The following is a 14,636-nucleotide window of genomic DNA, read 5'->3' as shown; positions in this document are numbered from 1 at the left end:
ATTTGGTGCAGATAAACCCTCAACACCATTAGAGTCATAGAAATGTACAGCCCAGAAACAGACCCTTCGGTCCAACCCATCCATGCCGACCAGATATCCCAACCCAATCTCATCCCACCTGCCAGCACCCGGCCCATATCCATCCAAACCCTTCCTATTCATATACCCATCCAATGGCCTTTTAAATGTTTCAATTGTACTAGCCTCCGCCACTTCCTCTGGCAGCTCATTCCATACACGTACTACCCTCTGTGTAAAAAAGTTGCCCCTAAGGTCTCTTTTATATCTTTCCCCTCTCACCCTAAACCTATGCCCTCTAGTTCTGGACTCCCCCACCCCAGGGAAAAGACTTGGTCTATTTATCCTACCATGTCCCTCAAATTTGTAAACTGCTGTAAGGTCACCCCTCAGCCTCCGACACTCCAGGGAAAACAACCCCAGCCTGTTCAGCCTCTCCCTATAGCTCAAATCCTCCAACCCTGGCAACATCCTTGTAAATCTTTTCTGACCCCTTTCAAATTTCACAACATCTTTCCGATAGGAAGGAGGCCAGAATTGCATGCAAGATCACTTTTGGAATATAACCAAAGTCCTGTATAGCCGCAACATGACCTCCCAACTCCTGTACTCAATACTCTGATCAATAAAGGAAAGCATACCAAATGCCTTCTTCACTATCCTATCTACCTGCGACTCTACTAGGGAGCAAGTTCCAGAATTTTGATTCAGCAAGATTGAAGAGCAATACATTTCCAAGTCAGATTGGTGAGTAGCTTGGAGTGGAACACAGAGGTAGTGGTGTTAAAATGTATATGTTGCTCTTGTCCTTCTGGTGGTAATGGTCATGGGTTTGTAAGGTGATTTTGAAGGGCCCTTGGTGAATTCTTGGAATGCATCTTGTTAAGGGTACATACTGCTACTATTGAACATCAGCAGTGGAGGAGGAAACTGTTTGTGGGTGTGGTGCCAAGCTGGCTACATTGCCCTGGACAGTGCAAAGTTTCTTGTGTTGTTGGAGCTGCACTCATGCAGGCAAGTGGGGAGTGTTCCATCACGTCCCTTGCTGTTGATGGACAGGCTTAGAGGAATTAGGAGGTGATTTATTCTCTCCGGCTTTCTGAGCCTCTGACCTGCTGGATGTGAGCTACATTTAAGTCCTTGAGTACATAACGTACAGTACCAACAACAATCTAATTCTGGACCATGGGCTCCTTGTGCAAAAGAGGATATGCTCACAAATGTGATTTTAAAATTAAGCTGAATTTGGGTTTAAATTTTATTTTTGCTGCAGGATGGCAAGTAAACAGGTTCTCCACCAGTTAGGATGTTTCACTTTTGATAGGAAATAGGTTTTGATAAATATAGGCCCCAACAGTCCTCAACAGTAAACATAGATCCCTCTATTATTTGAAAAAGAGTAGAGTAATACTTTCTAGTGTTTGAGCCATAATTTAAATCAACCCAAATCACTTAGCCTGATAATTTTTTTCTAATTACATTGCAGTAACTTCCACAAACAGCATATGACTGACTGCTCTATATCCTACAATATAACAATGATTACCTTTCCAAAGACCTCCAGCACTTTGGCATATTTTCAGGTCATGAAAGATGTGGGATAGATATGTGATATCAGTTTATAAGCTTTGTGTTTCTTTTCCCAATTTAAAGTGAATGACAAAAAAATCCTAACCTCCCTTTAGAAGTTGTCTTAATATCTGGGACTAGCTCATCATCTGTTGGGTGATGATGGGGTTCTTCAGTACCAGATATAACAGCTATAGATGGTTGCCTGAATGGTTCTAATCACAGAACAGGAAGCTGAATCAACAGTTGTAATGTGTATGTGGCCCAAAAAGGTGTACATAAGTTTACTATGGCATCTACAAAATAAAACAATGTATTCATAATGGAATACAAGGCATGAATTGGTGCAAGTTGGAGCTTGGTGCAGAGTGGATTGTGAAGCTATGACTTATTGCTTGTACTTGATGTTACACAAAAACATTTACTATACCTAGAAATTAAGTTAGGGTTACTTTATCTAGGTTTTGATCTTTTACCTTTATTTATTTATAAGTTGAATGTACAGACTGATTACATTTTAAAAATGCAAGGTTATGTAAATGCCTTAGAGATGACAGAGTAAGCTTGTTGTGAAACTACAACAATTGGAAAGCATTGTGATCCCAGCTAACTACTGTGTATCAGGAGTAAGTGTCTGCATTTTAAGAAACTTCAGTTAAGAGTTTTTGAGCTGGAGTCCACTCAGGCATCAGGGCAAAGAGAGTTACCTGGACACTTTTTAATTCAGGGTTCACACTGTATAAATTAGAAAGTGTCACAAATCTGATTATCGGTGTCTGTCTAGGAAAATTAACAAATAGTGAAATTCACAATTGATCTTAGAGGAACCTGTTTGGGAGAGGTCACCGCACAGAAACAGATTACTCCTGGTGCTACGAGCTAGTGAGGGTAGGAATAGGAGGATAGAGCATGGCTGAGGAACTGGTGTATGGGAGAAGGATTCAGATTTTTGGATCATTGGAATTTCTTCTGGGGGAGAAGCGACCTGTACAAGAAGGCTGGATTGCACCTGAGTTGGAAGAGGACTAGTACACTGGCAGGGAGATTTGCTAGAGCTGCTAGGGAGGATTTAAACTACGATGGTGGTTGGGGGTTGGGGTTTGGGGGGGGGGGCAACCCAGGGAGATAGTGAGGAAAGAGATCAATCTGAGACTGCTACAGTTGAGAAAAGAAGCAAGTCAAACAGTCAGGGCAGGCAGGGACAAAGCAGAGAACAAGGTAGGAACGATAAGTTAAACTGCATTTATTTCAATGCAAGAGGCCTAACAGGGAAGGCAGACGAACACAGGGCATGCTTAGGAACATGTGACTGAGATATCATAGCAATTACAGAAACATGGCTCAGGGATGGACAGGACTGGCAGCGTAATGTTCCAGGATACAAATGCTACAGGAAGGACGGAAAGGGAGGCAAGAGAGGACGGGGAGTGGCATTTTTCATAAGGGATAGCATTACAGCTGTACTGAGGGAAGATATACCTGGAAATACATCCAGGCAAATTATTTGGGTGATGCTGAGAAATAAGAAAGGTATGATCACCTTATTAGGATTGTATTGTGGTCCCCCTAATAGTCAGTGGGTGACCTACTCTTAAGAAATAATTCAGGGCACGTGACTGAGGTGTCAGTGGGGGAGCACTTTGGGGCTAGTAACCATAATTCTATTAGTTTTAAAATAGTGAGGGAAGAGGATAGACCAAATCTAAAAGTTAAAGTTCTAAATTGGAGAAAGGCTAATTTTGACAAAATTAGGCAGGAACTTTCAAAAGCTGTTTGTGGGCAGATGTTTGAAACTAAAGGGATGGCTGGAAAATGGGAAGCCTTCAGAAATGAGATGAGAGTCCAGAGACAGGATATTCCCGTTAGGGCGAGTGGAAATGCTGGTAGGTGCAGGGAATGCTGCATGACCTAAGAAATTGAGGGTTTGATTAAGAAAAAGAAGGAAGCAGATGTCAGGTATAGACAGGACAGATCGAGTGAATCCTTAGAGTACAAAGGCAGTGGACATAAACTCGAGGGAAATCAGGAGGGCAAAAAAGGGGACATGAAAGAGCTTTAGCAAATAGGGTTAAGGGAAATGCAAGAGGTTTTTACAAATACACTAAGGACAAAAGGGTAACTAGGGAGAGAATAGGGCCCCTCAAAGATCAGCAAGGTGGCCTTTGTGTAGAGCCGCAGGAGAGGAAGTGATATTAAACAAGTATATTGCATCAGTGTTTGGAGGACATGAAAGATATAGAATGTGGGGAAATAGATAGTGGCATCTAAAAAAAATCTCCATATTGCAGAGGAGGAAGTGCTGGATGTCTTGAAATGAATAAAAGTGGATAAATCCCCAGGACCTGATCAGGTGTATCCTGGAACTCTGTACGAAACTAGGGAAGTGATTGCTAGGCCGCTTGCTGATATATTGGTATCATCGATAGTCACAGGTGGGTACTAGAAGACTGGAGGTTGGTCAACATGGTGCCACTCTTTAAGAAAGGTGGTAAGGATAAGCCAAGGAACTATGGACCAGTGAGCCTGACATTGGTGATGGGCAAGTAGGAAGGGTTTAGAGGAATATGGGCCAGGTGCTGGCAGGTGGGACTAGATTGGGTTGGAATATCTGGTCGACTTGGACAGGTTAGACCAAAGGGTCTGTTTCTATGCTGTACATCTCTATGACTCTTAAGTTGTTGGAGGGAATCGTGAGGGACAGGATGTACATGTATTTGAAAAGGCAAGGACTGATTAGGGAAAGTCAGCATGGCTTTGTGTGTGGGAAATCATGTCTGTCTGATTGATTTGTTTAAAGAAGTAACTAAGAGGATTGATGAGGGCAGATTGGTAGACGTGATCTATATGTACTTCAGTAAGGCGTTCAACAAGTTTCCCCATGGGAGACTGGTTAGCAAAGTTAGATCTCATGGAATATAGGGAGATCTGGCCATTTGGATACAGAACTGGCAGAAAGGCAGAAAACAGAGGGTGGTGGTGGAGGTTTGATTTTCAGACTGGAGGCCTGTGACCAGTGAGGGGCCACAAGGATAAGTGCTGGGTCCTCTACTTATCATCATTTATATAAATTGATTTGGATACGAGCAAAGAGGTATTCTTAGTAAGTTTTCAGTTGACACCAAAATTGGAGGTGTAGTGGACAGCGAAGAAGCTTACCTCAAATTACAACGGGATCTTAGTCAGATGGGCCAATGGGCGGAGGAGTGGCAGATAGAGTTTAACTTAGATAAATGTGAGGTGCCGCATTTTGGGGAAGCAAATCTTAGCAGGACTTATACATTTAATGCTAAGTTCCTAGGGGGTGTTGCTGAACAAAAAAACCTTGGAGTGCAGCTCCATCGCTCCTTGAAAGTGGAGTCGCAATTAGATAGAATAGTGAAGGCAACGTTTGGTATGCTTTCCTTTATTGGTAAGACTATTTAGTACAGGAGATGGGAGCTCATGTTGTGGTTGTACAGGACATTGTTTAGGCCACTTTTGGAATATTGCATGCAATTCTGGTCTCCTTCCTATCAGAAAGATGTCGTGAAATTTGAAAGGGTTGGAGGAATTGAACTATAGGGAGAGGTTGAATAGGTTGGGGCTGTTTTCCCTGGACCATCGGAGGTTGAGGGGTTACCTTACAGAGGTTTATAGTCCCCTTAAGAACACACTGCGTAAGTAGGATGAGGTTTTGTTGAGAGAATTGGAGGAGTTAGCATCCAATATTAAAAAGCAGAACTTCAAAAGAATACTCCTTGGATTATTATTTAAGCCAAGTACAAATTGGCATGTGGCAAAATACATTATGGAATGGGTGGGAAGCAGGTGGTTGAACACAAGGGGCACTGGCAGCAGAAGCATATGATCCACCATGACTGTACTGAATGTTGGAACATGTTGAAAGACTGAATGGCCTTGTTCTTATGTTTTGTGCTGGTGTTGTGGAAGTGAGGATTTGAATATGTTCTAGGTGATTTTCCAGGCTTGAACTGACGATTACCAATATTCAGGACCAACTACAAACAGGTTCAAGCCGACTCCATGTTGGAACAGTTGTAGAGTTACGATCTGATGCCTGAGTGGAAAGAATTGAAGCAACTTCACCTGGTCGTGACAGGTATGTCTTCAACCATTTTCCTCCACACAATTCAAGTTTTGCAATGATTCCTTCATGTCATACTCTATTAAATACAAACCTGATAGCAAGAGCAGATATCTTAACTTTTGCTAATACACCTTCCTGCTTTCTGTATTATTAGTCATTCCCAGAAATGAACTAACTATCTTTTATAAGGATTAGCTGGTAAGCTACACTCAGTCAGAAAGGAAAGATCACATCCAGAGTGAGTGTATAATTTGGGGAATTTGGAGGCTACGTGATAATTTGGTGGAGAGGAAGATGTGCTTTTTCCTAGCTTTTTTGACTAATCACTTCAAAGGTCTTTTTTAGTGTGATAAATTAAAGGCCAGGATCAGTGGCCCAGCCCAAAAGAGTGACATCACTGATAAACCATAAGTCCATTGGTTTGTGATAGCTCCTAATTTGACGATATGGTATAGGTTACTTTCAGATTGAAGGTAAATAGAGGGGAGTATTTACAGGTTGCAAACTATATAACCAGTAGGAAATCTTTAAAAATCAAATTAAGAACTAAGTAATTAAAACAGAATTGCAGGGCCAGGTAATTTCTTGTACCTGCATGATGTTGGAACTGATGGACCCCCCATTGTGGTTCAAAGTGACCGCATCTGTAACAACTGTTGGTTGCTTGAGGAACTCAGATTCCAGCTCAGCGAGTCTGAGCCAAAGTTTTAAACACTGACACATCAGGGAGAGAGGAAAGTGGCCTGGATGCTGTGTTTCAGGAGGCAGTCACACCCCTTAAGGTAACTATCTCAAATTTGATCAGTGGTTAGGGACAGGAGAATGAGACTACAAGCAGAGAGGGTATTGGATCCAGGAGATAGTGCTGAAGGAATCTCTGCTCTTAAACTAGTTCAGTTGTATGGAAATTTATGGAAAAAATTCAAATGAATGGGTAGGGGGAATGCTCAGTGGACGCTTTTACAGTTCCCAGAACAAGTAATAGGACAGAGAGTATGAAAAGACTCAGGAATCTAACTTCAGGCACAGCAGATAAAACACAACTCTGAGAAAGGGGTCAGGCAAAGCAGGACTAAGTGTGTTGTACTTAAATGCACACATTATATAACACAAAGTAAATGAACTTGTAGCGCAGATTGAAATTGGTGTAGCTATCTTCTAAATGGGGAAAGGCTTTGGAAATGTGAAGCACAAAGGGATCTTGGAGTCCTCTTTCACGATTCTCTTGAGGTCAACATACTGATTCAGTTGGTAGTTTGGAAGGTGTTTTCACTAGTAGCAGAGAGTAGGTGCTGAGGGCACAGCCTCCGTGAAGGGATGACCCTTTAGAACTGAGATGCCGAGGAATTTCTTCAGCCAGAGAATGGTTAATCTGTTGAACTCATTGCCACAGAAAGCTGTCATTGAATGTATTAAGACAGAGATAGATAGGTTTTTGATCAGCAAGGGCATCATGGGTTACAGGGAGAAGGTAGGAAAATGGAGTTGAGAAACATCAGCCATGATCAGATGGCACAGCAGACTTGATGGCTTGAACGTCCAATTCTGTTGCTAATATCTTAAGGCCTACCCAGGTCATGATCAGAATCCAATTTATCTGTTGCAAATGCAGTCTTTAATCTCTCCAAAATCCAGAACAAACATTCACCGAGGAATTGAATTATATGAATTGATTTACTCCTATACAGCGGTCCCCCGTACCTGCGGGGGATACTTTCCAAGACCTACCGCAGAAGCCCGAAACTGCGTATTGAAGCAAACACATTGATTTAAATGAGAAATTTACCTTCCCAGCAGCCCCCCCCCGGTCTCTGGTTCTGGAATGTTCCCTGTAACATATTCGGGCCGCGGTAAACCACGAGTAACTGAAACAGCAGAAAACTATTGCATGGATACAGCGGTTGTCCTGTATTTAATCAAATTAACACACCACAAAGGACTTGAACTTGGACATTGAAGCAAGGTTATGATTCTAGAATGAAACCTGGCTTGATAGGTCTTATTTACTTATTTTAATTAGCAACTGAGATATTCACAAATATTGGCAGATTTTTTTAATAAACATTCATTGTTACAGAAGAAATTTTAACAATCTAAATATAGATTACAAAACAAACCTTGTTTCCCAACAATATCTATTACCAAGACTCATGTCTAGAGAAATGGTAACCAATATCAAATCTCTAACTGACTCATTACAGACTAAAGAGTGAAATTGATGAGAGTGGTTTCCAAGTCTGCTAACTTGAGCTTTTTACAAATGCGAGTACCTAAACCTTCTTAATTCTAGTGACATGCAGATTTTTAAATTTCCTAGTTTGGAACTTTCACAAACGAAACCCACCTACTGAGGTCAATGTTTCTCAATACTGCCCTGACACCACCTTGCCAAGAAATTTAAATTTGTTTCTGAACTCAATCCTGTCTTTTGAACTGAATTTTAAATAAACTTGTTCAATGCTAGATGCTTCTGAACTAAAATCAGAATTTTTTTATCCTCGCTGTTGTAAATCCAACAATATAAACTCCTTTTTTCACTTGTTTTCTAACAAACACTGGATTCTTGTTACAGAAGGACACTCTGATTTCTTTTTTAATTGAATCGAAATCTTTCACAGATATAACCAATCAGCATTTGCCTTTATTTTGAAATCCAAATAGGATATATAAATTATACACTTTCCGTCTCATATTAAAAATTACTGTTAGATGCTATTGTAGCTTCGACTTGGGCATCTCAACAACCTATAGCCCTAGAGCAAGCACCATCAACATCATGTGAATGAGCTTTTGATCGTTTTTGGGAAAGAGGTTCGTGATTGTACATGTGGTACGGAACATTTTAAAATTATGCTGTATTGATGTTCAACTATGCTTCATTTCACAGTGTAACTGCTAATTGTGAAGCACATAAACTGATCTAAGTTGAAATAAGCTATGTTTTAGATCAAGACATTCTAAACAATTTACATTAAGCCCCAGATAATTATAAAATGTACAATTGTAAAATGGTAAAACCTTCCAATTCAGCAAGCAAACTTACATCCAGAATCTCAACCTGAGCTACAAATCTTCTCCAAATTCACTAATGTCAAAGGTAACCTGGATTATTAGAAAAACATTGGGAAAGAAGATTCTGGCTTACATCATTATATTTTGAAAGAATTGTTTCCATAGTGAACTGGGTTCATGATCATTATAATTTTATTCCCTCCCCTCAAACACACACACCATCACTCTCACTCCTTTCGGCAGTTATCATAAAACTTCAACTTTTAAATCAAAAATTTGAAACACTGCATGTTGATGTTCTAAATTCGCACACAATTTTCAAGTCTGTTGTAAATGTGTTTTATTGAGTTTGTGATTGTACAGTTTGAGGCTGAATATGCTATTCAAAGGCAACAAGACAAGAAGCACAATCCAGAGATTCCTTACTGTGTATTGACAACTATGCTTGTGTGTTCTTGTAGAGCTGATCAATCTCACTTTTGAAGTACTTGGCAAGTTCTGATCTTTTGGCCTTCAGTGTTGGGGTTAGGAGTCCATTTTCAATAGTGAACATCTCCGTGTGTAGATAAAGATCTTTTACCTAAAAGAGAAGATTTGATTTCAGAATATTTCCAAAAAGAATGATCTTGTCACTAACAAATTGGTTTAAGAGTCAAAATTGCAACATTTAAATGTGGTGTCTCACATTCTGGAGTTCTTGGTAATTGGAAAAGGTTAAGATAACATGATGTTTAGTTGAAATAAATAAACCTAGATTAGAAAAATTGAGAAACAGAAGGTACAGATCCAAGGTAATTAGAAAAGAAGCAATGAAAATGTGAATCTTTTCACCCTGCAAGTGATTAGGATCTTCGGGAGTGTTATAGAGGCCTAAAAGGAAAAAAGGAAGAACATGCAGAGCTATGGAGAGTGTCTGTAAGTGAAATATTCCTTCTGAGACTCAACACAGACAGACTGATCCAAGTAACTTGCTCCTGTGGTGTTGGTATTAAACCAACTTGGTCACTTTGGCACACCTTTGGAACAGGTGGGACTTGAAACTGGACCTCCTGACTCAGAGATAAGGACATTATGCTGTATCCCATTCTGTGCTGCTACCATTCCATAAGTCCATGGTTAAGTGGTAGAAGACACAGCTGTACTTAATGGACATTTACTTGATTCAAAAGAAAGCAGCTGGTTTCCCACAGGATCTATGCCTGGTTACTCATCTGTACATTATTTGTTCTGACAAAGTTTTAACTGTGTGTCTCTCACCAAAGATGCTGCCAGAGCTGCTGTGATTTTCCAATACATTGTTATTTCAGATTACAGCATCTGCAATACTTTGCTTTCATGATGTCAATTAATCATTTGAAAACATAAGATTACCAAGTTTGCAATGCCATGATTGGTAACGTAGTGAAAATGCAGATGGAAGCAAAAATTTAGAAAGAGCCATTGATAGATTGAATAAGCGGACAAACCTGGTTGATGGATTTCGAAACTTGAAAGTGTAAACTTATCCATTTTTAGATTACTTTACAATGTGGAAACAGGCCCTTCGACCCAAGAAGCGCAAACCACCAATACCCCTACATTTACCCCTTACCTAACACTATGGACAATTTAGCATAGCCAATTCACCTGACCTGCATATTTTTGGACTGTGGGAGGAAACCGGAGCACCCGGAGAAAACCCACGCAGACACTGGGAGAATGTGCAAACTCCACACAGTCAGTCGCCTGAGGTGGGTCTCTGGCGCTGTGAGGCAGCAGTGCTAACCACTGTGCCACCGTGCTGCCCACAAGTTTGGTCCAAGGAAGAATAAATATTATTTAAATAAATAGTGAAAAGATTAGGAACAGTGGTAACTTAAATCTGTTCTATGTCCTGATTATTAAAATGTAGTCAGATACAAAACAGAACAATATAGAGTTATTCTTTTCTAGCTAGAAGGCTAAAATACATAAAGCAGGAAAACAAACAGCTCTCCAAAGATCTAGGCTGAACCACATTTGTTGGATAACATGTACCATTCTTGACATTATAGTTTAGGAAATTTATTACCCTTGGATGGAGTGTTGTAAAGGTTTTATAGTTCTACCTGTGCTCCAAGGATTAGCTTCAAAAAGATTATATAAACTAGGATTATATTCCTTGACAAATATAACTAGGAGATTAGTGGGTTTGAAACTTTATGAACTTGCAAGGGTAGATAAATAAGATGTTTTCTCTTGTTTTGACTCCCCCCGTAAGAATATATACTAAGAGCAAACCATTCTGGAATGAAATTGAGAAGCACTTCTTACACAAAGGATAGTAAAAGTGTGGAACTTCCTCCCCCCAAAAGCAGTAGATGCTACCTCAATGGATAATGTAAAATCTTGAGTATTGCTGAAACATTTTTCATCTAGCACTAATCAGGACAATTCACAAAACGTGCCAATGTAAAGAGAAAACTAAAATATGATAGGTTCATAGCGGAGTCGCAGGTTGATATATAGTGAAGAAGGCGTTTGGTATGCTTTCCTTTATTGGTCAGAGTATTGGAATACGGGAGTTGGGAGGTCAAGTTGCGGCTGTACAGGACATCGGTTAGGCTACTGTTGGAATATTGCGTGCAATTCTGGTCTCCTTCCTATCAGAAAGATGTGAAACTTGAAAGGGTTCAGAAAAGATTTACAAGGATGTTGCCAGGGTTGGAGGATTTGAACTATAGGGAGAGGTTGAATAGGCTAGGGCTGTTTTCCCTGGATTGTCAGAGGCTGTGGGGTGACCTTATAGAAGTTTATAAAATCATGAGGGGCATGGATAGGATAAATAGGCAAAATCTTTTCCCTTGTGTGGGGGAGTCCAGAACTAGAGGGCATAGGTTTAGGGTGAGAGGGGAAAGATATAAAAGAGACCTAAGGGACAACATTTTCACACAGAGGGTGGTACGTGTATGAAGTGAGCTGCCAGAGGAAGTGGTGGAGGCTGGTACAATTGCAACATTTAGAAGGCATCTGGATGGGTATATGAATAGGAAGGGTATGGACGGATATGGGCCAGGTGTTGGCAGGTGGGACTGGATTGGGTTTGGGATATCTGGTCAGAAGAGTTGGTCTGCTTCCATGCCGTACATCTCTATGACTCTAGGAGAGTGCTGACTGGTTGACAAGTAATTGATAGAAGCATTGCTCTGTAAAATGAACTTGAGAATGGCAGTCACCAATTATTTTTTTGAGATGGAACTTATGCACTCTGTGAATGTTCTTTCTGTCTGCAAAATTATAGATTGAATTTAATATCTGTGGTGAGATTTGAATCCAAGTCCCAGAGCCAGAGCCTGAGCCTGGATCCTTGAATTGCTGACACAGTGACATTACAACGCAAAGAAGTCCTTCTCTATGTTAATGGAAATCATACTCTTAACTAGTTGTAGCAATTTGCTCTCCCTCCCTTCATGTTATTCAGAGCTGGTCATAGATATGATTAGACATAACACACAAAGTGCCTTGGTCAGCTGATACATTCACAGTGAACTACATAAGGACAAACTCTATCATATATATGCGCTATGTGGCAGCTTGTTACTCTTACACAATTTAAAAGCTGAGATTGATTGATTTACATTTCATAAGGGTATAAAAGGATTTGGAGCAAATACAAAATTGAAAGGAGCTAAGGTACAAATCAGTCATCTAATCTGATGACAAAGTGCTGGAGCAGCTAACTGTCTTAATCCTGCTTTTATAAAGGTTGATTCAGGACTATTAGTTTAATAACATTTTAAACTATAGAAAAATATTTAACCAAGATTTGCCCTGACTACAGTACAAGATGCTATTGAAATTTAAAGCGCTGAGGATCAACAACCAACTTTCTCTGTCCATATCACACTTTTAGTATTAAAATAGCTTGATTAGCTCTTGTTCAGTCAAGGCCAGATTGCTTCAATCCTTTGAGACAAAGGCACCCATTTAGTCTTAGGCGTGGATGTGCACAGTCAATAAATAGGAGAGTGAAGCAAAGGAATGGACAGCATATTTAAGTGTTACCAGGAAATAAATTGCAAGTCTTTGGGGAAAAGACTGGAGTTACAGTGGTGAACGCTTTTGTTTTTGTGGGAGATTTGTATGTTGGGATACCTGCACGTGTTGGGAAATTAGAACACTATAAAACTAAGCAAAAGGAGATCACTGTACACACATTTATCATTTTGAAAAATTCACGAGATGTGAACGTCACTGGTTAGGCCAGCATTTATTGTTCAGCCCGAGTTGCACTGGAGATGATATTTGGGAGTTGCTTTATTAAAGCACAAGTCCACATGAGTTACAAACACCACCATTCCCACATTAGGAATGTAATTTCCGAATTTTGACCCAGCAGTGATTGATGACCGCAGAATATATTCCAGCAAGGCTATATTGGATGATAAAAACAATTGCAGGATTGTTTTTAAGTTCTATTTTTCTTGGCTCCCAAATCAAATCACAGAGGAAAGAATTGCTCATCTTTACACCAGTTACTATGGAATAAACACATTGATGGTAAATCATGAACTACTTTAAACATTGTGCAGTTTAGAGAAGAATAGCCAGTAATAAGATGGAGATGTAATTGAATCAACAGACAGGTGAGGGTTGAGGGATTAATTATTATAGTGTCACTCAAATAGTCAATTTATATTGCTGTGTTTTAAGTTTTGAATTTAATAATGTACCTGTTCAAATGATTTTAGTCCAGCTTCTTTTCCCAGTTTAACCATGTCTTCTAAAATAACCTTCTTTACTTCCTAAAAATGGAGAGGGTAAAGATGTGAGAAAAGTACTACAACCTTTGCTTTCTTTGTACATTGGTAAACCTAGATCTGAACCAAATATGCTTGATCAAACTGGATCATTTAATTTTTATTTCAATTTGAAAGCCTCTGGATTCATGCATAGAGGTGGAATTTAGATTTCATCAGCAGAGTCCATGATTTACTTAATGTCTTGCATAGCACGAACATAAATCTTAACTGGTGACTTCTTAAGAATTAACAAGACAACACTGGTCCATGAACCGCAACTGTTCACCTTTCAACAACAAATGCAAGGCATTTTATCCACTTCAAATCTACGGGCCCTCTCCCACAAACCATCCAATGCCATTGATCTTCCGGGGAATAGGAATAAATATGCACAGTTGGAGTCCTTCCACACTAGAAACATTAACAATTGACCCAAAGACAAGGTGAATCTTCATAGTTTTAATCCACCATCAGTCATTTAAAATTAGAAAAACCGTAAATGGAGAGGATTCCAAGATTCATTACAAGTTCTTATACTAATTTAAATCTTAAGCAACTACATTTAGAAAATAAAAATTCGTACTGAATTCTTGCAAAGTTGTTGGTAAGAGCCTTTGAATCCTTTACTTGTGGCAAATTCTGGAAGTACCTCTGGGTCAGGCACCACAATGGCTACTAAATGAGACTGAAAAGGGTGTAAAAAAAAGTACGTGATATAATTAGTTTATTGAAAGCAAAATGAAGACTTTCCAAAATTCATGCAACAACCTGCTATAAATACCAGTAGTGTTCAACGAGACATAAAAACCAAGTAACAGAAATTTAACCACAAGTTAAATCATAGCAGGATAGCTTTTTTTTTATTTCCTAGTACACATACAAGATAGTATTATTCAAAATAGCTTTGGGAGTCAAAAATATAAAACATAGAGATGACAAATCACCTAAATATTACCTTCAAGCTGTCTCCATGCACAAAAACTTGGGCTACAGGAGCGCTTCGAATATATATATTCTCAATTCTCTCTGGTGCAATATATTCTCCTTGAGCTAGTTTAAATATATTCTTCTTCCTGTCAATTATTTTCAGTGTTCCATTCTGAAAATGCAAAAGTGAGATGAAGTAGATCAGAAAAATCCAAATTCTCTCTCCAACATTTTTGCTGTTAAATCTCAGTGAGCAATCAGAA

The 14,636-nt window shown here is 39.5% G+C and overlaps 1 protein-coding gene across 1 annotated transcript in view; it reads right to left on the bottom strand.

Moving 5' to 3' along the window:
* Positions 1–9,009: 9,009 nt before the first annotated feature.
* Positions 9,010–14,636, bottom strand: part of acsl5 (acyl-CoA synthetase long chain family member 5) — a 58,867-nt gene continuing 53,240 nt past the window's right edge. Inside the window, exons 18-21 of the mRNA XM_043712730.1 lie at positions 14,402–14,545; positions 14,030–14,131; positions 13,378–13,449; positions 9,010–9,266 (exon numbers count right to left, since the gene is read on the bottom strand). Coding sequence (XP_043568665.1) covers positions 9,126–9,266; positions 13,378–13,449; positions 14,030–14,131; positions 14,402–14,545 — 459 coding nt within the window. The 3' untranslated portion in view covers positions 9,010–9,125. The remainder of the gene's footprint in view (positions 9,267–13,377; positions 13,450–14,029; positions 14,132–14,401; positions 14,546–14,636) is intronic.

The sequence above is a fragment of the Chiloscyllium plagiosum genome, chromosome 22 (assembly GCF_004010195.1).
Source record: "Chiloscyllium plagiosum isolate BGI_BamShark_2017 chromosome 22, ASM401019v2, whole genome shotgun sequence".
Taxonomy (NCBI): Eukaryota; Metazoa; Chordata; class Chondrichthyes; order Orectolobiformes; family Hemiscylliidae; genus Chiloscyllium; species Chiloscyllium plagiosum.
Note: the sequence above shows the minus strand (reverse complement) of the source record. Positions and strands in the feature narration are given on the sequence as shown.